General features: G+C 31.1%; 1 protein-coding gene across 1 annotated transcript in view; it reads right to left on the bottom strand.

The window, feature by feature from the left end:
• Positions 1-23,375, bottom strand: part of LOC113519031 (peroxidase-like) — a 96,191-nt gene that overhangs the window by 34,947 nt on the left and 37,869 nt on the right. Inside the window, exon 3 of the mRNA XM_052892715.1 lies at positions 218-413. Within this exon, the coding sequence (XP_052748675.1) occupies positions 218-408 (191 nt within the window). The 5' untranslated portion in view covers positions 409-413. The remainder of the gene's footprint in view (positions 1-217; positions 414-23,375) is intronic.

Below are 23,375 nucleotides of genomic sequence, written 5' to 3'. Positions count from 1 at the left end.
CCAAAAAATAAAAACTAACTTTTATTATCATTTTCAATATTTTCGATATGTCAATAATCGGATGAAATGTACATATTTACATGTGATTTCTTTTAGCACGAATCCAAATAAATGTTTTTATGAAAATACAAGTCAGTTTTTATATAATAAAAAGCAAATCTTATATTATTAACTGATATCAACATACAACAAAATATTACACCAATAAAAATCTCACCCGAATCCAGTTACTGATAATCTCTGGGGTGTGGGTCCAAGCGTTACTACCTTCGCAAACTCAGCCCCAGGACCAGTGATATGGAGTACCGGAGATCCAGTGAGGGCACTCTGCGCCAAACTCGAGTGCAGGTTCAGGAATAATCCCTGACTCCCAATGAAAAGAGCCAGTAGAAGATAACAATTAGCCATTTTAACTGAAACAAAAATGAATAGTTATTAGATGGCGAAGATTATCACTACGTGGTAGATATTAGTAATATGAATACCAATCCGATATCTATATATTTGTTCTTCAGGGCATTAATGGCGGAAAAAAGATCATCATCTATTTCGATATCACCCATATCGGTCAGATTTCTATTTTCGAATATGTTAAAAGTCGATTATCCAACATTATTTTTTTGGATAATAGATATTTACCATATTCGTTATTGAACCAGTGTTTTATATTGTAACTAAAATATAATGATATCTCTATCAATTATACATTGATATCTCTATATATTAGATACCTACCCGTATTAGGTGGTTTGTCACAAGCAGTAAACTATTTCCAATAACACTTAATTTGAAGTGACGGTGATCTTAGCATTATCATGTCAATTATTTAATGAGTCGCGATAGGTATGAAAGCAGGAAGTTATATATGTATATATATATATATATATATATATTCTTTATTGCACTAAAACATACAGTAACAACAATAAGTTAATAACAATGTTAGCAAAGGCGAACTTTAAAAGAGATTTCTTCCAATCAACCTAACACAGTGGCATAGGAAGTAGTGAGTGGGCAGTAGTAGTGCAAAACAGAAAATTAAAATAAATATTTACATAAATTATAAATCATTATTATTAATCAAATAAAATTAACAGTTTCCTCAAAGAAACATGAATCAAAAAAGACCAATAGCTTTCATCCTGAAGCAAGAGCTTATAAGAATAACCTTTCGGGCTATATTTACTAATTTAGTTGTTCTAGAGATCTCTTAATTACAGATTACGTGACGCATAAAATGCTAAGCACTTTATTGTAGTGAAAGAAAAAAACAATAATATTTTAATTTTGAAAGTGATTTTGTTCTTATTTATTATTAGGTGGCGCATTCACAGCTCAACAGATCGTCAACAAATTTGATATACACCTAGTATTTTGCATAGAGAAGACATATGCTATTATTTATTCATTCATTTATTGGGTTTTACAATTAAAAAAACATCTTAAAATCAGTATTAATAGCAATATGAGTTTTATTATTAGTAAAATTGATAGAAAAAAGAGGTACTCAAATAATTTATGCTTTTACTACGCAAAAAATGTTACTTTAATCGTAACAATACTAATATGAAACCTACATTGAATTATAAACTATATAGTTTGCAAAATGAATTATCAGAAACGGTTCAGAACTGGTAAAAATTCATCACTTATCTCAATATTATGTGGTATGTGTATTATACACATACTCTCGTGACCCTAACATACACAATATAAACACACGAATTAAGAACCTCCGTTTCTTTGTAAGTCGTTTAAAAATACTAACATATCATCTTCATATTATATTACAAAACAATTATAATAGGTTCTTGTAATAACACCGTAACCGTTTAATATTATAATCGCTTACGCTTACATATGCTTGTTATCAAGATGCAAATTAGCTATTTAATGATAGCAACGTGCTGATGTTATATTACATCAAACACGATAGTTATGGCAGCATAATTAGCGCAATTAAATCAAATCATTCCTAGAAACTGTTATTGATTAGCCTAATAGAACAAAACTACTTTTACTGAATGTAATTCTTAATAATAGATAACAACAAGACGTAATTACATTTACAGGTTTTCACTTATTTATAGCTAGTTTTTAGCCAACTCCATTACCCGTGATATCGTCCATGCAGATAAAAATACGAATGTTCTTCACCATATCGCATGTTGGCTGTGTAGTTCCGATATAGAATGGGCCACGCCTTCCTTTCCCATAGGTGTCGTAAGAGCCGACTAAAGAAGGGCGAGGGATGGGCAGCAGTATCCCTCTTAAAACATCTGTTAAACCTGACTGCGGGTGCCAATCCGCCTGCCAAGCGTGGCAATAACTGACAATACCCCCCAAGGGGGAGGCTTATGTTCAGTGGATGTTTAAAGGCTGATATAATATGACGATGATGATGATATTGCATGTAATTTAATAAAAACTTCTTTTTAACCAGTAATATATAACAATAAGAGGAAAGGTATTGTTATTAACGACTCTAACAAGCCCATTGCTAGCATTGTACCCTGTCAGGTTGACCTCCACGTGATTTCCACTGAAGGTTTCCAGGGAATTTACGTGATAAATTCTTGTTAAATTTATCACAATGGACTAACTGATCTAAAGTTATCACAATTCTAACTTTTACCAGAGGGAGAATGTGCAAAAGTAGTTTGCTTGGGTATCTCTGTCCCATTCGTATTATAACTGTGAAGCACTTGTGTTTGCATGGCTGTGTTTCGGTTCAAAAGGTGGGAGAAAGCAGTGAATTTACAGGGTACAGAGGCATAGCATTTTAGTCATTAGGAATAGCAACGTATATTCTGTTATGTCCATGGTACTGCTTATATATATATAGACGACGGTTACCTCTTTCCATCAGATGAGCCGTTAGCTTGTTTGCCATTCTATTTTGATTATTATTCTCATTAATACCCTGCTAGCGTATTTCAATAGTGCAGGCAAGTTTTTCATTCCATTTTCACCAAATTTTTTTAAAGTAAAAAATCTGTAATCATCATTATGCCAGCCATTAACTTTGCACTACTGACCACAGACCTTTCCTATAAAAGGTTTTTTTTAGTAATTACCACGCATGACAAGCACGATGGCAACCGTAATAAGCTTTTGGTGATAATTTAAGAGGGACGCTGCTGCCCATCTTTTAATCCTTTACATTCCCTTAGTAATCTAGTAGTTTATTATAGATATTATGTGAGATACACTCATATTGTTTACGTTGATTTTCAAAGAGTACTTGACGCCGTCTACTGAATATAACGTGATAAAAGAGTTATGATAGATATTAAATTTGCAGCTGCGAAATAGTCCAGAAGGAGGTCGAGAGCTATCCATGTCCGTTACAACATAAACACAGTACTCGTATAGTTTCGTCTTAGGTCGTAACAGTAGTTACGATCTAAGACAAAACTATATAAATTCTTATAATTTCTGGATTACAATACACGACGATGTACGATATGTATGTTTGTAATACAAAAAAAGGCAGGAATTTAATTAAACCAAATATAAATAGACTCTCTAATCTATATTTTGCGTATGTATGTTCCTAGAAGATGGGCTTAGGCTATCTGTCTATTACAACATAAAGACGGGGAAGAAGTGGGGAAAAAGGGATTATTATCAATGGGGTATTACAATTACATTATTAACAATATATTCGGGTCGACCTCCATTCAGTTCCTCCCAAAAACTATCGTGGTTAATTCTTATAAAATTCGTTACGATGAGCCAACTTACCTGCTACGAGTTTCATCTTTAGCTATCAACCCTTACTGGTGGACTGTCAGCGTAATGGGTCTGTTGGATCTCACTACTTAACAATCACTAATCCCTATCATATAATATTGTTGGTATTACAAAGTAGTAGCAGTTAATACAATGAGTACTAGCAAACCTATTGCTAGCAATAAACCCTATAAGATCATAGATAAATATTATTGAATTCGTTATGGTTCGCCAACTAACCTGCTTCATCCTCACCTGTCATCCCAGATCGGCGCCCCACCAATGTATACCTTACCTACCTTAAGCACAAGCGGAATCACTATTTCATTTTCACCCATTAAAAGATACAGACTAGACCAGAGGAAGACTGTACAAAAGTCGATTGCTTGGGTACCTCTGTCCTATTCGTGTTTCAACCGTGAAGCAGTTGTGTTTGCATGGCTGTGTTTCGGTTTGAAGGGTGGAATATGACATAAATTTACTGGGTACAGAGGAATAACACCTGAGTCCTCAGGAATGACAACACATAGGGGGTATCATGGGCGAAACAGTATACTCTGTTATGTCCATGGTACTGCTCATGTCTATAGGCGACGGTTACCACTTTACATCAGGTGGGCCGTCAGCTTGTTTGCCATTCTAAGTTGTATAAAAAAAAAGATAAATTGAAAGCCTATATATTTTTAAGCTGAATTATAATACGACTAAACTAGCAATTCAATTTAACCGACTTTAAAAAAGGAAAAGGCTTGTGGCGTTTTCTAACGCCCTACTATACGATTTGGTCGGCAATTATGAATGTACACATGACCGTCAACCGAAAGACTGACTAAATAATGGCTAGGATTATAATTACTACAATTTTTGTATCCACAATCCATAAATCTATATTATTATTGTTTGATTTTGATTGTTAACACGTAATTAGAGTGTTGTTGGTGTTAAATCGATTATTTACTGTAAGTTTCTTGGTATATAAACTAATCAGCCGAGAATATTGGATTTAATGTAATCACATGTTTCTGACACCAAAAGCTCTCTATTTGGCTGTATTTTCCCAGAAGGTGGTCAGATCAAGGGTTATTTATATGCATTACAACAAAACATGGTTATTTTTACATCTTAGACAAAATATATATTCGAGTCATATGCCAAGCGACAAATAGACCAAAATTTGCCCATTTTGGCTCTCTGAAAAATAAAAATAGTCGCAATAAACCTTGTATGTGATAAATAGATGACCTCAATCGGTTCTACAAAGACTAGTACAGCTTGGTCAGAAATCATGCAAGATAGAAGCAATTAAGAGAGACTTTTTCCCAGCAGTGGGCTATGATAGATCGATTGATTATGAAAAAGAACCTCCAAAATTAATTTATAAATTATGAAAAGGTTTTTATTTTTAAATAAACCACATAATAAAAATAGTTTTTATATAGTTTAATGTGTACATACATACATACATGATCGAAGCCTTATAATTTCGTATAGGCAAAACAGAACTGTGCGAAACGGCTAGTATGCTATAAATATACCTAAACAGGAACGACGACATTTACAAAGACTTCTCAAGTATGTACTTGGAATCCCAATAAAAACATAAACAAATACAAATAATATCAACGCGAAGTTAGGAAGAGAATATGAGAAAAGTTATGCCATTGAAATTAAACTTCCGACAGAGTCCTTCTACTATAATAATATAACTGCTTGCTACCCAAAAGTAGATAAATAAATACAAAAATATTAGACGCATTATCTTATTAAATTAGCAATTTTTATATAATAACAATTGTAAATTTTATATACACTTCTGTGCATATTGAAAAAAAAGTTATGTTGCATAATGCGATGAAAAAAGTATAAAGAAATGTAGATATGTTCTAGAAAATTATCAGTTTTCTATTAATAGCACATTACTCATATAATAAATAACTGTGAACTTTCTGAAATGACCAACAGTGGAAATGGAACCTATAGTTTTAGGATAACTTCAGATTCAACTATAATAATATTTTATATAATCTACATTATTATAGTAAAGCGGAAAGTTTGTTTGTTTGTTTTAATGTACCAATCTCTGAAATTATATTTGATTTTTTTTTTTGCATTTGATAGTTATCTTTTTATAATGTATCACGATATAACCACAAGCGAAGACACGTGGTACAGCTAGTATACGGAATAAAATTGAAATCGTTATTAGCATTCTTAAGAGAGTGTACTACCAATGAAATTCAATATTCTTTTCAGAGAAAAAATAATTTTTCGACTCATATTACTTTAGAAAGTTTGGTTTCAATGATAAAAGATACGCTTAAAAGAATGTTATGACTTGGATATACAACACCTTGAGATGGGGGTTATTTGTAAAATTCTATGTTATTTGTATTGTTTCAAAATGATAAAAAAATATATTGTTACTTAAAAATGTTGTTATAGATACTGGACAACGATAATTTGTAAATGTACTTACTATGTTACACAGTATATTTTCCTAATTCCCCTAATTAGCTCAGTTCAGTGCTGAGTGTTGATTAGAATTGGAGAATATTTATTACAAATCCTTAGACCTTAAATGTTCGGTCACAGAATTTATAATAACGATTATATTTATAACGCCTACTGAATGCTCTTTATCTAAACAGAGTAAAAAAGTATAAAAGAAAGATATTTGCATGTTTTACTGTACCACACTAAAATGACTGAATTGAATTAATATTTATCCATTTTTGTATACCTGTACACATAAAATACTTTTTTATCCAAATTTATACCGACAAAGCCGCGAGTAATAAATAATATATTTTTATAAATTATAGATATTATATAACATTATATAAATACAAAATGGGCATACATTTGATAGGTATGCAATAACGGATAATCATATACTAATAACGACAGCTAATTGGGAAAATCCAAGAAGACCACATAATGTGAAGTTAGTAAATAAATCGAATAAGATCAAGGATATTATATCATTGAATATTAGAATAAATAATAATCGAATGGTAGACGTTTCATTTGACACTTATTCAACAAATACTATATCGGATTGGTTTCTAGGATACTCATATGGCAGTCAAGCGCCTTATAAAACTATCAATAGGGCATACACACTATAAATCCTTCCTTAAGATTCAAACAGGTCTAAGTTCCAGGCCCGTAAGGCAAAAGGCATAATTGTTTTATGTAGGTACATTTTATATGAACTTGTTCACATCGTACTAGTTCCATAAAAGTATATTCTGGCGCAACATGCACATGCAATTATAACTATATAATTTTGCAATTTTGTGTTTTAAAATAAAAACTCAAAAATTGGTTTTGCCAATAATAATTTGTAGTTCTATAAAGATTTCTCTAAACGTATTAGCACAGATAATGAGCGACTCATTCTTGATGCAATACCAAGCCTATGAAGTTCTAGAATGAGATCGCTTTAAAAATTAAAATAAATGTAAACTTGTACTTAGTAATCTTTTAATACGTCTACTATTTAAATTATGAGAGTCGCATATGAGTTATATGTTTAAAATAATGTTTAATAGTTATATTATAAATAATTTATTTGTTGTCTTAATTAGAAGGTGAATACCAAATCGATAACGGTATAAAAAATTAAGAATGTACTAGGTCCCAGTATGTTGTTAGTTTTAAGTTTATATGTATATTTATTTCCGTAACAGACATGCTAGCTGGTCTAAATTTTTTTTTTTTTTTATTTTTCTTACGTATACAAAAATACTAGTTTTACAAATAAAATGTATTATTTCAGTATGGCCCTCAGTAAGCTAAATACATCAAAAATAAAGGGTTACACTTCAACGTTTCACAAAGAATGGGAAACAAAATACCTTTTTACCTTTCTTTAAAGTCTAAAAGTAGTGACTCGGTGCCGACTCAGACTTTAAACATTTTGCCTACCAAGAAAACCTATTGGACAGCTTTGTACTGGGATATCAATTCTAAATAGTAGATTTGTATAATATTAGAACAAGGTTCATGGTTCTCTGGAGAAATGTTCAATATCACTGTTAGAATACTTCCTTCAAAGACTGATAAAAGACGATTTCAAGCTTTATAATACAAAACAATGACACATTATTATTATTATAATACTCATCTATCTCATTCCTCATTGATACTGCTACTAAAACTTCCAATACCCAAATTGTTTTATCTATTGGCAATTTCGTACTTCGAATATATTCAAAGAGACAAGCTTAGTCCATATCTGTATATGAATTTGATTATAACAATAACAGATTCGATTGATATTAACTATACCACTAAATCTAGATATCACATAACAAAAGAATGAGAGCCTCAGGGTTGGTTAAACAAGACGGAAACCTAATATAATATATTTTAGAAATGGATGTATTTCTTACGACAAGGAAAAGATAACACGTATAAGGATATAAGTAGCTATCCATTATAAACCTCTTCGTAAAACATAACCAGAAATATCATGTAGAAAAAATAAACTTCACTAATATTGATTAACTGACGTCAAGTTCTAACAAATTGACTAATCTACGGTCAATATTTAGGCCCAATTATATGCGTTGATATTTTTATAATATTTTTATATTATAGTAGTTATTTTTCGCATTAATAATATATACCTACTTATATTGGCAAAAGATTACTCGACGGTATATTACAATCTTTGTAGACGATTTGTACAAACGGTAGATGACACTCATTGGATTTATGTGTTTCTTGCACAACAACCAAAGACAATTCTGTAAACCCAGCGACCATTGGGCTTCTCTCAAATCCCGAAGGAAAACTGGCCGAGTGACTAACGACCTTTTCATGTCCCACATATACAATTACAGACTAAGAAAGTTTAATTTATAAGGTGATACATTAATTTAGGTATAAATAACATAAAAATATTTTTTGATATAATATTCTATTAATAAATAGAATTAAATAAACGTAATAAGATGCATACATGACAAATAATTATAACCTCCCAAATCAACACAATGTGTCGAGTTGTTAAATTAATATGGGAAATTCTAAAATTCTTACTGTCTTTTTCCACCCTTGTTTCTTTAGCGAAATGTTTAGTTATCCTGATAAATCACTTAAATTTTCGTTTCAGTTTCACATATATATTGTACTTTATACGAGTGTCCTTGTTGCAAATTTTATCACTTACTGAAATTCTGAGTACAGACCCTACCCAGCTTGATATTTTATTTAATCCCAAATGTGAACATTCGTAAGGCTCAACACAATAGATCATGCGTATTATGGCAATACCCGCTGGTTGGGGGGAAAGGAATTGTTAGTAATGGGGATTGAGAATCCCATTGCTAGCAATATACCCAACCAGGTCGACCTCCTCGCGGTTCCCCCTGGAAACTATCATGATTAATTCCTGATGAATTCATCATGATGGGCTAACTGGCCTGTTTTCATCCTCATCGATCACCCTTCACTGGTGCCTCGCTAGCGTATCCCGTTAGCGCAGGTTAATGTATATTTTCAGTGTCTTAAATAAAAAAAAATCGCACATTTGGCTTAGTTACAATTTTACGAATTCCCAAATATAGAAATATCGTGAACCTGATAGAAGGGAACACACCATTTCATATTCAATTGAATGACAAACACGTACAAATGTAAATGGTAGTACTTACGCGGAACGGTTTTCCTTTCAGGACGCATTTGTAACTTTCGCTCTTAGTCTCCTGACCGCGTACTCACGGTCATGCCGATCGACCCATATCATTGTCAACGTTTCATACTATTTAATAGTAAACCAACACGGTTTTGTTACATTTTCCTCACATTGTTCTGTTGACACGAAATATAAATAACACATTTATGTTGTTGCTCGTGAGAAGCTTAAAAGTGTGAAACGAGCAATGCAGACCTATATATTTATTGACCTAGAGCCAGTCATCTGTTAGAAATACATGACTTTTTTATGCCCATCTGAATAAACTATGTAATTTGAATAATTTGAAAATATTATTAAAAAATCACTTCTCTCCTTTTGTAATAAACTAACTTTTGCCATCGACTTTCTTGACAATTTTTTTATAACACAGGGGCAAACAAGCATGCGGCTTAACTGATGGTAAGTGATCACTGCCTCCCATGATCAATTGCAACACCAGAGATATACTTTATGCCCCCTAATTTGCTCTCTATCCCCAAATTTATATACTCAGTGTGTCCAATACAGCAAGCATCCCGTCACGCGAATCTAATAGCGAGGACGGGATGCCTGAACAAATGCGCCTCTAACTATAAAAAATCCTAGAGGCACTGCAGGTGTATTGCGGGTCTTTTAAAAAGGTACATGCTCTTTTTTTGAAGGTTATGATGTCATATCGGTTCGAAAATACTGCTGCCAAATAGATAAATTGAACAGTAAACAGTACACTACTATTTCCTTCCTTTATCACAAGTAAATATATATCTTTAATGATTATTAGTCGAGCTGTTATGGCGTCAAGGGGAAACAAACAAATAAACTCACTTGAAGAGTACTTACAATAACTAGCGATCCGACCAGACTTCGTACGAGTAGATAGAAATCGAAAATAATATATAATTTATATTACTTGTTGTTGTGATGTAGGTCTCGGCATAGAATAGGTTAACCCCTCCTTTCCCATAGGTATCGAAGAGACGACTAAAAGAACTTAATGGTAGAAGGATGAGCAGCAACGTCCCTCTTAAAACATCACTTAAAACCTAATTTCGGTTGCCAATCCGCCTGCCAAGCGTGGCAACTACTGGCAAAACTCCCCTTCTGGTGAAAGCTTATGTTCAACAGTGGATAGTTAAAGACTGATATGATGATTACTTGTTAATAATATAGCTTTCTATAAGTAAAAGTTTTTTCAAAATCGGTTGTGAATTTTTAGAGCTTATCCATTACAAACATAACAATTAAATCTTTCCGCTTTATAATATATTAGTATGGACTAATGATCCGCTCCGGTTTTTCATGGGTAAAGAAAATAAAATAAAGCTTATATCACTGGCTGATAATGTAACTTTCTGTTGGTAATTTTTTTTTTTCAAATTGATTAGGTATTTTTTTAGTATAACTATAAAAAGAAATCTAATCTGTCCTCTTTATAATAATCAATTTTATATAAAGTCTTTATAAGTTGTAACATTCAATCATAAGTCTATATCTATTATTTCTATAAATAAGTTTCAAGTGGTAGATTCAAAACAAAAGGGTCACCACGTCATGCCGTTAAAAACAATGACATGCTTGATTGAATTACAGTGCTCAGGTACCCATAAACAACATTGTTCATATGCCTCCCAATTAATTATACTGTCTGCTATAACAAAGTTAAGACAACAATCTAAATCTACATACATAATTCGTTTTATATTACGTCACGATAAATAATATGTGTAATATTTCTATGCATATTACCAAATGACTATTACAACTAGGCAAAGTTTATACCGTGAGATTTTTTGCTCTAATGAACAAATAGTGGCGCATTAACATTAATGTAATGGATAACGAGCAAAAAAATCTGTCGAGTATCATCGAAATCGTTAGATTCTTTAATAAATAGACCGAGAACCAATAATTATCGAATAATGTATCATAATTTTTTTCAACTGCAGGATATTAACAAACATAATACGCGACTACATTCGGTAAATGGGCGTTAACATTAAAGTATAATTAATAACTGGTAAGAGTGCGTTGCCCCTCATTTTGTCACCCGATACAAACTGACGTACAAAACGCTGTTTCATTAAAGAATTGCCTATTATGAGTTTCAATTATCAACAATTTCGTCCTACACAATACAGATGAAGGGTAATGCAATGTTAAAACTAGGGTTATTACTCGTGTTCGAACAAAAGATCTATTTACGTTAACATCGTATCACAAACTTGTCTGAAGTTTTAAATACTAAACAAAATACGCCGCCTAATTTCTGTTCTAGGTACAAAAACTTTTTACAAGTACATAAAAAAATATTGCCTATAAAAAGTAAAAAAATATATTAAGTACTAATAGTTATAATTTGATTACATTGTCACGGTTACCGTGAACTAATAAATAACAATACGTAAACTAAAATAATAAAAACACATATATAAAAAACTTTTTGTTCACGAGTTTTTAATAATCATAATTTTTATCGATATTTTCCAATGAAAACGTTGTTACCACACTTTAGTGAAAATTTGCTATTAAATTTTTATATCCTTTAGGTAAAATTTTCTTCTGTTCATATATAATTAGATTTTTGTTTTGTACAACTTAGAATGGCAAACAAGCTGACGGCCCACCTGATGGAAAGTGGTAACCGTCGCTTATAGACATGAGCAGTACCATGGACATAAGAGTATACTTTTTCGCCCATGATACCCCCATGCGTTGGCATTCCTGAGAACTCAGGTGTTATTCCTCTGTACCCAGTAAATTCACGCCATATCCCAGCCTTCAAACCGAAACACAGCCATGCAAACTCAACTGCTTCACGGTTGAAACTCAAATGGGACAGAGGTACCCAAGCAATCCACTTTTGTACAAAGTCTTCCTTTGGTTAATTCCAGCATGTTAATTAACATAACCCATTAGTTTCAAAAAGATTGTTTCCTACAAGAATTTTTTATATTACCAAAAACTATAAATTAATTAAAACGTATATATGCACATCATCATCATATTCCTACCCTTATCCCAATTATTATTTGGGGTCGACATAATATATTTTTATCCATATTACAAAAAGATTTGGCTTAGTTTTTTGACAGGCCGCCTGACTGACGTTAACCCTCTTTGGGAATGCATTTGTTGGTGGTTTCTGCCACCTACAGTATGTACGAAAGGATTGAGGAAAAAAAAGGAAGGGAATGTTGGAAGTGCGTTAAGGAAATTGGTAAATAAGAGAAATAAGGAATTTATGTGGGAAAGGACCCCCCCTTTCCTTCTAACACTGCAGTTGCGGAAAGGACTGGAATAATGAAGCGGGTCGAGAGTCCGGGGTCGCATATCCAGTATGTGCTTATTCTAGAATCAGACAAATTTCTAGAGAAAGACTGCCTAACTGACTGACTGACTAATGAGCATGCGGCTCACCTGATGGTAAGTGACTACCGCCCCCCATGATCACCCACAACACCAGCGGCATCTTATTATATCCGATAACTTTCTTAAAATCCAAGAATATGTGTAACTCAGTATTGTTTTTTTTTTTACACTTATAATCACATTTGAGATAAAAAAAAATCGGAATTATGGTATTTATCTCTAAATATTTTTTAATAAATGATTTTGCAATAAACACGGCAGTAGCAGTAACAGCGTTTGAACTGCGTGCGGTTCAGACGCTACGTTTACCAAGTTAGTTTGTGTTGCTCTGAGTCAGTAAAGCGTAAAACCCGCAAAACTATGTTATCGACCTTGATAGGCGATGTCTCGACGCGCGACACAATGCCCGTAATACCAGTAATACTGACTTTCCATTTCAATAATTACGTGAGTATGACTCTATGCCACTATACAGTTATTGAATTAACTCCAAGTACATATAACGATGAAGAAATAATAATTCCATTACGTAAAAAATAATATACACATACATATTAATGCATTATATACAAATACCTATATACATACCTATTATTATCGTATGAAAGATATTAAAAGTTAAGCCATTAACTTTATGGATTATCAGAGTTTCTTCTTTCTTTCACATTATTCCGCTTTCGGTTAATCATTTACATTTGATCGAGCTCATTTTTCACCTTCAGTATGTATTAAAAAATTTTCACAAAGTTACCTACTTCCAAATTTATATTGAATAATTATTTTTTAAATCATAATTTTCTCACGGTAAACACTTTTATTTATCTAGCTTCAGTTTAGCTAGTTTATATTAATATTAACAAAAGATATAGTAAATACGTGACCGACAACATAATCACGTTTACGTTTTACTAATTATTTTCTGAATAATTGTCAGAGATGACGCCCACAGCCACCTTTTATTATTGCTTCACTCACCATCAACAAGGAAACTTTTCTCACATATTAGTGCTTAAATTATCGCGTACAGTACCATTTCAAAGTATTGTCTGCCAACGCCTATGGTCATGGAATGAGTATTAAAACTTTTTTAAGGTCTGTGACTCACACGTTACATACGTTGACGTTTCAGGAATTTATCGGTTACAATAATTGTTTATCATCAAACAAGTTATCAAAACGAATATTATAAAAAGAAAAATATTATTTTTTTGTTTTGTTCTTTTATCTGTAAAAAGTTACATCATCAACAAGTGACATGGGTTTATTTAAAAAAATCGTGCGAAGCAGTGGAGGGTCTTTTTTTTTAATGGGTAATAATATAATGGTAACCTCACCCGCGCTATTGGTATACACCGGCGGGGCACCAGTGAGGGATGATAGATGAGGATGAAGCAGGTCAGTTAGCCCATCGTGTCGAATTCAACAAGAATTGTTCACGATGGTTTCCAGGGGTAACCACGTGGAGGTCGACCTGATAGGGCTATATATTGCTAGCAATGTCAAACTCCATTGCTAACAATTCCTTTCCCCCCAAACAGTGGAGGGTCGTTAGTATAATATAAAAAGTACATTCATTATATTAAACAACTACGCAGTGAATAGTCTTAAAAAGATAATACAGTGAACGCTCTATATAAGCAACCTCTGTATAAGCAACATTCTTTGTAAGCAACCTTTTTTCAGTTTAATTGTAAAAGCACAAGCAACTTATTTTTTAAAACCTAAATATTAAAGTTTAGGCCAATTCAGAAATAAAATCAGCTGTTTACAACAACATAACCTCAAATTGTAAAAAAATCTGTTATTGGAACATGTTTTTGCTGCCAGTATTAAAGTGAATTTCTGTTAAATAGAATAGTTACTTGAATTCTGTTAGTTTCTGTTAAGTAATCAATAAATAAATAAATATTTTTGTGCATAAAATTTAACCATAAACTATGAATCAGAAGAAAAACAGACGTTGAAATTCTTTAAAAGATTTAAATAATTATCCATTTTATTGGGACATTGGACATAAGGACATTGAAAATGGTTAGAATGGGCAATTTGGTGATAGAATGGGCAAAAGAAAATGACTTACCATGCAACGAGATTCCTTTGTTATAAAGAATAAGAAAAAAAGTTATCACAAACAAATATATGTAATTTTTTCCATTTGTTTTGGCAATTAGTGCCATACTAAAGCAAAGATTTATTAAAATTTGATAGTTTAATTTTTTATCAATCAAATTAATAATTATGCTTATATGCAGATAAAAGAAACCAATATCTCCATTGTTGGACAAAATGAACGCTGTCCTTAAAAGCGGTGGTCATTCTTTTTTGTAAGCATCCAATTCATCACACTATTTACGTGTTCTATCTTTGATGCGGTTTTTCAGTCGCCATATACCTACACATAAAGTTGAAATCCTGCTCCACATTTTATAAGGCAATTGATGACCGAGTCAATTCTTGGTCCTCTTTATGACAGCATTCAGCTTCTTAAATTCGATTGTGTAGTGTTGCAATTTATATACGATTTGTGAAATTAACATTAAGTATTGCACTAAATAACCAACTAAGCAATTACTGTGCTCAGAAAATAGAATAAAAAGATGCATCTACATATACCTAACCATATTTTTTTTTTAATTCAAATTGTAATCTCTTGACTTTAAAATATAACAAAGTTTATTGCACCAAAGATCTTTATGTAATATTTCTAACGTACCGTACATTAAAAACATTATAATAAGATTTTGTCAAGACGTTTATCAATTTTAAAAAGTCCTTGGTATCTACATCGGTAAACAACGTAATTGGTTTTCATTCAGTTTATTTTCGCATCCGATATCGCTTTTCGGAAACATGATGAAAGATGGCGATCATATCGATCATTTCCTTGTTAATATCTTTTAGTATTAAATAGCGGTGACTACTCAATTGGACGACGCTCGACTGCGATCCAAAGATTCCAAAACCGACTCACGCCCGGAAAGATATTTTCACATTCTAAAAAAATCACATTCATGTTTGAATCATTTAGGAACAATAAAGTGTTTTGTACTTCAGAAGGCATATTGAACCATGGCAGGACTAAGCCATGGTAGATATTTAGTGAATAACATGCATTACGAAGGTGATCTATAAACCCTTGACATTAAAGGTGGGCACGATATAAATGGTAATATAGTACTAGTAGCACCAAATATATATATATATATATATATATATATATATATATATATATATATATATATATATAAAGTCTTTAATGCACAGTTAAATTCAATGTACATTTATATACATTTGGCGGACTTAACACCGGACGGTGTTCTCTACCAGTCAACCATTGGGCAAATGGAGAAATAAGTAGGCAGTGCATTATTGAATAGAGGAAAAATAAAGCAATACTTGATATATTCATATAATATAGACATACACATAATATATGAAATACATAACTATATACATATAATAAATACTTACATAAATAAATATATAAAATATGAATATATCAAACTACTGTAATACAAGAGCAAATAATCTATGACTTACACAGAGTATCCTGCAACTTTAAGTTTAAAATAAAAGCGATTTTTCTAAGAAATAGGTGCGCAATTTATGCTACTTAGAGTAGATTTTATGTCAAGCGGAAGTACATTCAAGTGTATTATATATAATTTGGCCAAATATATAGAATAGGCTACCCCTTCTTTCCCGTGGATGTCGTAAAAGGCAACTAAGGGAACTTAATGGTCAATGAATGGGCAACAGCGTTCCTCCTAAAATAACACCAAATCGTAACTGCGTACTGGTAAAACCACCCTTTATAGGGGAGGCCTATGGTAATGAGACAGTAAACTGCTGATATAATCGCGACACATATATATATATTTTTAAAATTCGTCATAATACGGGACAACATTATCGTTTCTATACAAGTATAAGAGCAAAACACCATATAATTATATGAATACGCCTTAATTTTACATCTAAAACTACAATGTCATTCCAAGCACGTTCATGATATCTTAAATTGTTCCAATCTATGATAAATTATAAATGCGCCCAATAAAATAAGAGAGGGCGATAGTGTATATTATATTATATAATTAGTGTAATTATACATTGTAATTATATTAAATGTGCAAACATTGATAACTTTACACATTTGATTTGTATGACTATTTTATCAACACAGAATTATCGTTTCATTTTCATTATATTATTGAACTGTTTGTAAACAACAGAATTGAGACCTTGTTTTCAAATTCAGAATAGTACAATTAAAATCGAGGTCTATTTTCTCACAAATCAAATTACTATATTATGTTAACTACTGTACTCATAGTAATTATTCTTTGTTGACATTTAATAATATTTCTGTGATACACTTTAAACTTTGTAGACAGTGTGTTAGAAACTTACCAAAATATCTAACTGTATTTTATATAAATTAAGTAAACCATTAAAAACAGCTAACTATGAAGCATAAATTTGACGTTGTTAATAATATAAAACTTCATTTTAAATGATTTTCAATGTGTATTATTAAAATGAAATAAACGTAAATGGGTTCTATTTTTCACGCAACAGTCTGGTCACAAACATATGACACCTATCGCGTTGTGTACGTGTTGATTAATTATTACTTAATTACATTATAGTCCTAATCATTGTTTAAAAACAAATTTAACTATACAATGTATATTACAATCTTTGTTGTACTTCAAATTGCTTTTAATAAATTATGTTATTTCGTAAATTTCCGTATTAGTCACTATTTTTGAAGGAATTTTCATTTATCAATAGGTACCAATTATCCATAGGTAATTGGTAGATATATATATGTAAATATACATACATAGACAGTAATCATTCTGCAACTTATATTTCACCAACATTTATATTGTTTATTATATTGAATAGTACAATACAATTGTATTGTAAACACTACCTACTAACAAGAGTCACGTCAGAACAAAGTTTTAATACTCTCATTTAAAATATACATCTTAATACGAGTATAAGTTAATTCGATGATACACAGTTACACCTATGCAGTTATTTTACTAAAAAATGATGAATTTTCTGGCAAAAACATGAAATGCAGTGACGCGGAAAAATAAACAAATATAGTTACTTTTAGGTAATTAAAAAAAAACACCATCAGAGTCTTGAAGGTCTTCACGACAATAATTTATTGCTCGTATTAAAAACACACATAATAATCATTCATTGGCAAGATTTACGTAATAAAGGGCGTTAAAATGTGATGACAAATTGACTAGAAATCTGCTAAAGAAATAAATAATAAAAACTTACGTAATCGTGACAAATTGTTAAAACTTATAGAACACACTTTATCTAATACAAATGACATTTTTATTATATATTCCAGACTACAAAACTAATAGTACTCATTGTTTGCTTACGCGTATCACATCTTACATAAAATATTCATAGGCATGTGTCTACCATGTGTGACGCGTGTCTACACCATATTAAATTAAACACATACAAACTTTTACATTACTATCACATTTATCTAATACATATTCTATATACCTATAAATATCTTTTAAAAATCGATCTATTCTATTAAAATATATTGTATAGACTTCGTTGTGATGAATTATTTTAGTATAGATTTATAAATGGATGCCAAATACTTGTTGAAAAATAAAACTGTTTCGAACAAAAAAACTATTATTTTCGTTTACATTTCATATTTCTTATAGAAATATTGAAGAATTTATTTTTATTATTATACGAAGAGGAATAGGTATATCATTATACGATATTTTTAAAAAATATTTATTTATAGGTATACTATTCATTTAGATTGATTCAAGGGTACTCTTTATGGTCAAGGATCGGCAGCAGCGTCCCTTTTAAAACATCACCAAAGCATAACAGGAGTTGCCAACCCACCTGTCAAGTGTGTACTGACAAAATCCACTTACTAGGAGAGGCATATGTTAAGCAGTAAACAGTTGCTGATATGATTATATAATCATACCATTCATTATGCTTTTTACATTTTTAATTAAGAGAGTTATAACAAACCAACGCCATATGATCAATTTATGTATGAATAGGTACTATCACAAGATTTTTACTTATTTTACGACAACACTATTATACCTCGTATACAAACATAGGTTTATTACAATCAATCTACAAACCCAATTTAATATATTATTGTCTGTGCTAATGTTATATTACATTCACTTTTTCACTTGACTATATACTTTTATAATATTTATATCTTAACAAGTATACAACTTTTTTCTTTTTATTTCACAAGTAATAATGAAATCAATTCCAATAATTACCTAACCAGCTTGTAGTAAACTAATTGGAATTTTTATAAATCTATTTCAATTTAGTCTCGGCACCAAATTGAAATTTTGCTATATCATTATGAAAGTAAATTCTCATATAGTACCAATATACACATTATATAATATACAGTTTAATTATTATTTTTTTTTTATTTAAAACCGCTTACTCGCTTATGTGTTCCAAATAAACTTAGTCTTTGAAATTCTCTTTGTGAAGGTTTTAAATCCACTTAAATCAATAAATGACTCCTCGTTGTCTCTGATATCTATTTATATATATGATATATATTAATTTATTCTGAATTATTATGAATTTGTTGCGTTCAAAATTATATATCTCTACAATCAATCTGTATGTATATATTTAATATCAAAATAAGGTTTGCAAAATAAAGTTTTTGGTATAAGTTCGTAGATGTACCTCTACCTTACTCATATTCTGTCGGCAAGCAGTTGTGTATTGTATTTTATCTTTAAGAGACAGATATAACAATGAAATTAAGTTACAAAGTTAGGTATATCACGTTTGTAAGCAGTCTACATGAATATGATAATGTATTATCAAAGTATTTTGGTGGTGTATACACAATATATAATTAAATAGTACAGTCTACACAAAACTTAATTACATATTTACGAGGTGTGTAAACTAAGTTAACTAAACGATTTTCATTAAACATAAATTACTAACATTACCATCGCTGTACATATTCGAAATATATAAATTTGTTCGAAAACACTACAAATTTTGAGAAAGAAAAATACTTTTCGTATTTGTTAAGGAGAAAGGTTGTACAAAAACCACTTATAGTATCCTCGACATAGATTAGCATTGTACAACAGGAATTGTTACTACATGTTTACATGCAGGTAAAATATATAATAAATTACTGAAAGAATATAGAGATCTGACAGATAAAATATTTTATAAGAAATCTTACAATTGGTTTATTGAGAAACGTTTTTATTGATTTAAAAAAAATTAAGAACAAGTTCTACTCGAAAATGAATTATTTGCACGCCACATTTTTTTTAACATTAAATACTTGATATAATAAATAACCTTTATTCAAGCAAATAAAGTTACCATTCATTCATTCATTCATGCATGCATTCATTTATTCATTTATAAGTAGTAAGACCGGCAACAGCGATCGGTGTGGTAACACTGAAAACACAAGACTTCGAAGGAAGTTAGGTTGTCGTGTGATACGCTTTCAGTATAAGTTCCAGAGTCACTTATTTGCCCATAACAATTGTTTTAGTAAAATATATTTTGCAATTACACTCTAAAAACGAGTGACATCATCTTTCAAGCAATAGTATGCAATCAAGTTGTTACAAATTTATTTACAGTGCATTATTTACTTTTGCAAAATTTCACTACGTGAAATTTTTCAATGATTAAAGATCTTTTTTGAAGAAAGATAGCCAATGAAAGATGAACTGCGTAGTGAAAACTTTTTATTTAAATTATTGGGTAACTGACAGAATGATCGAGTAGCAGTTAAATTTGAGTTACACTACCGTTTATCAACTTATGGTTAAGAAATATTTGCTTAAAAATGGTCTAAAAAAATCTTGTCACGCAGTATTTTCAACAAATAAAATTTCGGACAGTAAAAACTCTTACTCCTCAGCCTCCTTATTCACTGAAATTAAGCCTTTGTGCCTTCTTCCTCTTCCCGAGATTGAAAATTTACCCCGAAAGATATCATTTTGGAGCACTTTCAAATGACTAACTAGCCAAATGCTATTGCAGTATGCAAATTCCAGGCTGTATTCCAATTGTTGTATATCTTTCAATGAACTTATTTTAAGGGAGACAATGTTGAACTGTAATTTTATACCATTAAAAATTAAAAAAAAATCATTATCATTACATAATTTACGCTCCGCGAGCTCCCTCTTAGACCAGAGGACCTATTATGAAATGTTTTCCGAAATTTCGGAACTAAACGAAACAGAAATTTGATGTTAATACATGCCATTTGGAAATATTAAAAATGTTAAAATGTTGTTCCTTTGGACTTTTATGATAGGATGTATGACGAACGAAAAGTTCGACTCCATTTATTGGTCCGATTTTAGTATAAACAAAAACACGAAATTGAGTCCGAAATTTCGGAATTTCATTTCATGGTAGATCGTAATCATTTGCGGGATTGTTCAATAGAAAAAAAAAACACAAGCATAGCATAGTGATTCACCCGATGGTATGTGATTATCACCTACAACATCAGAGAAGTTGCAGATGCGTTGTTAGCCTTATATGTAGGTGCCTACAGTAATTTTAGAATGCAAATAATATAAATAAGCCTACCTTACACAGATATAATCGCAAGCTTACATTAATGGTTATAAAATAAATATCTATAACAATTTTATATAAAAGTCACTTCGATATAGCTATAAAAGCATTTCGATCGTATTATCCAAGGATTGACTATTATGAAAGGGTGCAAAAAGATACATCCAACCTGAAAGTGGGGATAAAAAACTTCGAAGGTGTGATTCGGGCGATAAAACCTCTCGATAATAAACTTGTGCGGTTTATACGGACTCAAAGGGGACATTTCATCTTTAAAAGTTATTGATACTTTGCGCATTAAAATAACATCTGAACTTTTTTATGTGTTTATCCATAATATTAGGTATAAATAGTATCTTACTTTTATTAACTGAAATACAAGTAGAGGACGATAAGTTTGCATTCAAGCATAGTTTTAAATCAACAACGCCTCACTAGTGCATAATTTATTATTAACCAATTACAACGGGCTATATACTCTTGATTTCCTTCTTTATGAACTGTCTACTGCTGAACATAAGCCCATAAGGGGAGTTTTGCCAATAATTGCCACGCTTGGCAGGCGGATTGGCAACCGCAATTAAGTTTTAGAGATATTTTAAGAAGGACGCTGTTGCTTGCTCTCCCTTAGTCGACTCTTACGACACCCATGGGAAATGAAGGGGTGGCCTATTCTATACAGGGGCCACACGGCGAATTATTTTTTATACATTGTAGATTTCCATCTACATGATATAAAAAGAAACCAGTAAAGTGGTGAATCAGCCTATGATAATTTTCCTCAAACGTCTTATTACAAAAATGTCAATACCACACAAAATATCGCCAAAACTTGTTTTAGTACTCATAAAACATAAAAATTTGTTTCATAACGTAGTTAAGAAAATATACCCTTTATGCCACGCTGTATTAAACCCATTACTATAACCTAATGCCATAACATTAACAGTGTAACATTATATTATTATGATAATGATAAATAAATAAATAATAGTTTATTCAGCAAAAATTGTGACATTTACAAAAAAGGTTCACACAGAGTAAAATAACATGTACCTACCTACACAAGTATGAGGTGAAGGTGTTACGCAATGTTTGCCGAAATGGTTATGGTCCCGCTTAGCATTATGCTGAAGCCGAGAAGCTACAGCGCTGATTTTCAACAAAAGCCTTTCAGGTAGAACTTAATTTAAATTAATATGAAAGTACTCACATAATACTGAACATACATAACTTACTCTCATTACATCATAGCCTATTTACTATTATTAAAAAAACAGGCAGATATTACATCAATGATAAAATATTAAATAAAAAACCCGGTCAAGTGTGAATCAGACTCCCGCAACGAGGACTCCGTACAAAATCATCAATTCACTGCTTGATACCTCTACGTATTCCTAAGAAAACGGATCTTGACAGACGGACGGACAACGAAGTGATCCTATAAGGGTTCCGTTTTAATCTTTGTAGGTATGGAACCCTAAAAATTAATTTATGAAAATAAATATAAATAAGTCATTTTCATTATATTGGCTTTGCTCACGTTTAAAAATCGTTAAAAATTTACGCTTAAAATTTATTATTCTACAATAAATAAGTCACGTTTATCATTGCATGTTTTATTATTTCCTACATTTAATAAAATTTACTAAGGTTATGATATTGGAAATGTTGATTTTCATCGCTTGCAATCTAGATCGATTGTTTCAAACTGGATTCGATTATCCAGTTTTCTTTATCCTTAATCGGTAAAGATATGATCCGAAAGTGGTTTCACATGATATCAAATGGGATATAACCTTTAATTGTAAACTATTTTATTCAACATTGACATTTAGATTTGCAATCGATGCTCATTAATTTCTTATTATGGTATTTAAGGTCAAACCATAGAAATATTATAATAATAAACCACGATTTAATCAATAATTTCTTTCCT

Source organism: Galleria mellonella, unplaced genomic scaffold (assembly GCF_026898425.1).
Source record: "Galleria mellonella isolate WM207_F2 unplaced genomic scaffold, CSIRO_AGI_GalMel_v1 utg165, whole genome shotgun sequence".
Classification (NCBI taxonomy): Eukaryota; Metazoa; Arthropoda; class Insecta; order Lepidoptera; family Pyralidae; genus Galleria; species Galleria mellonella.
Note: the sequence above shows the minus strand (reverse complement) of the source record. Positions and strands in the feature narration are given on the sequence as shown.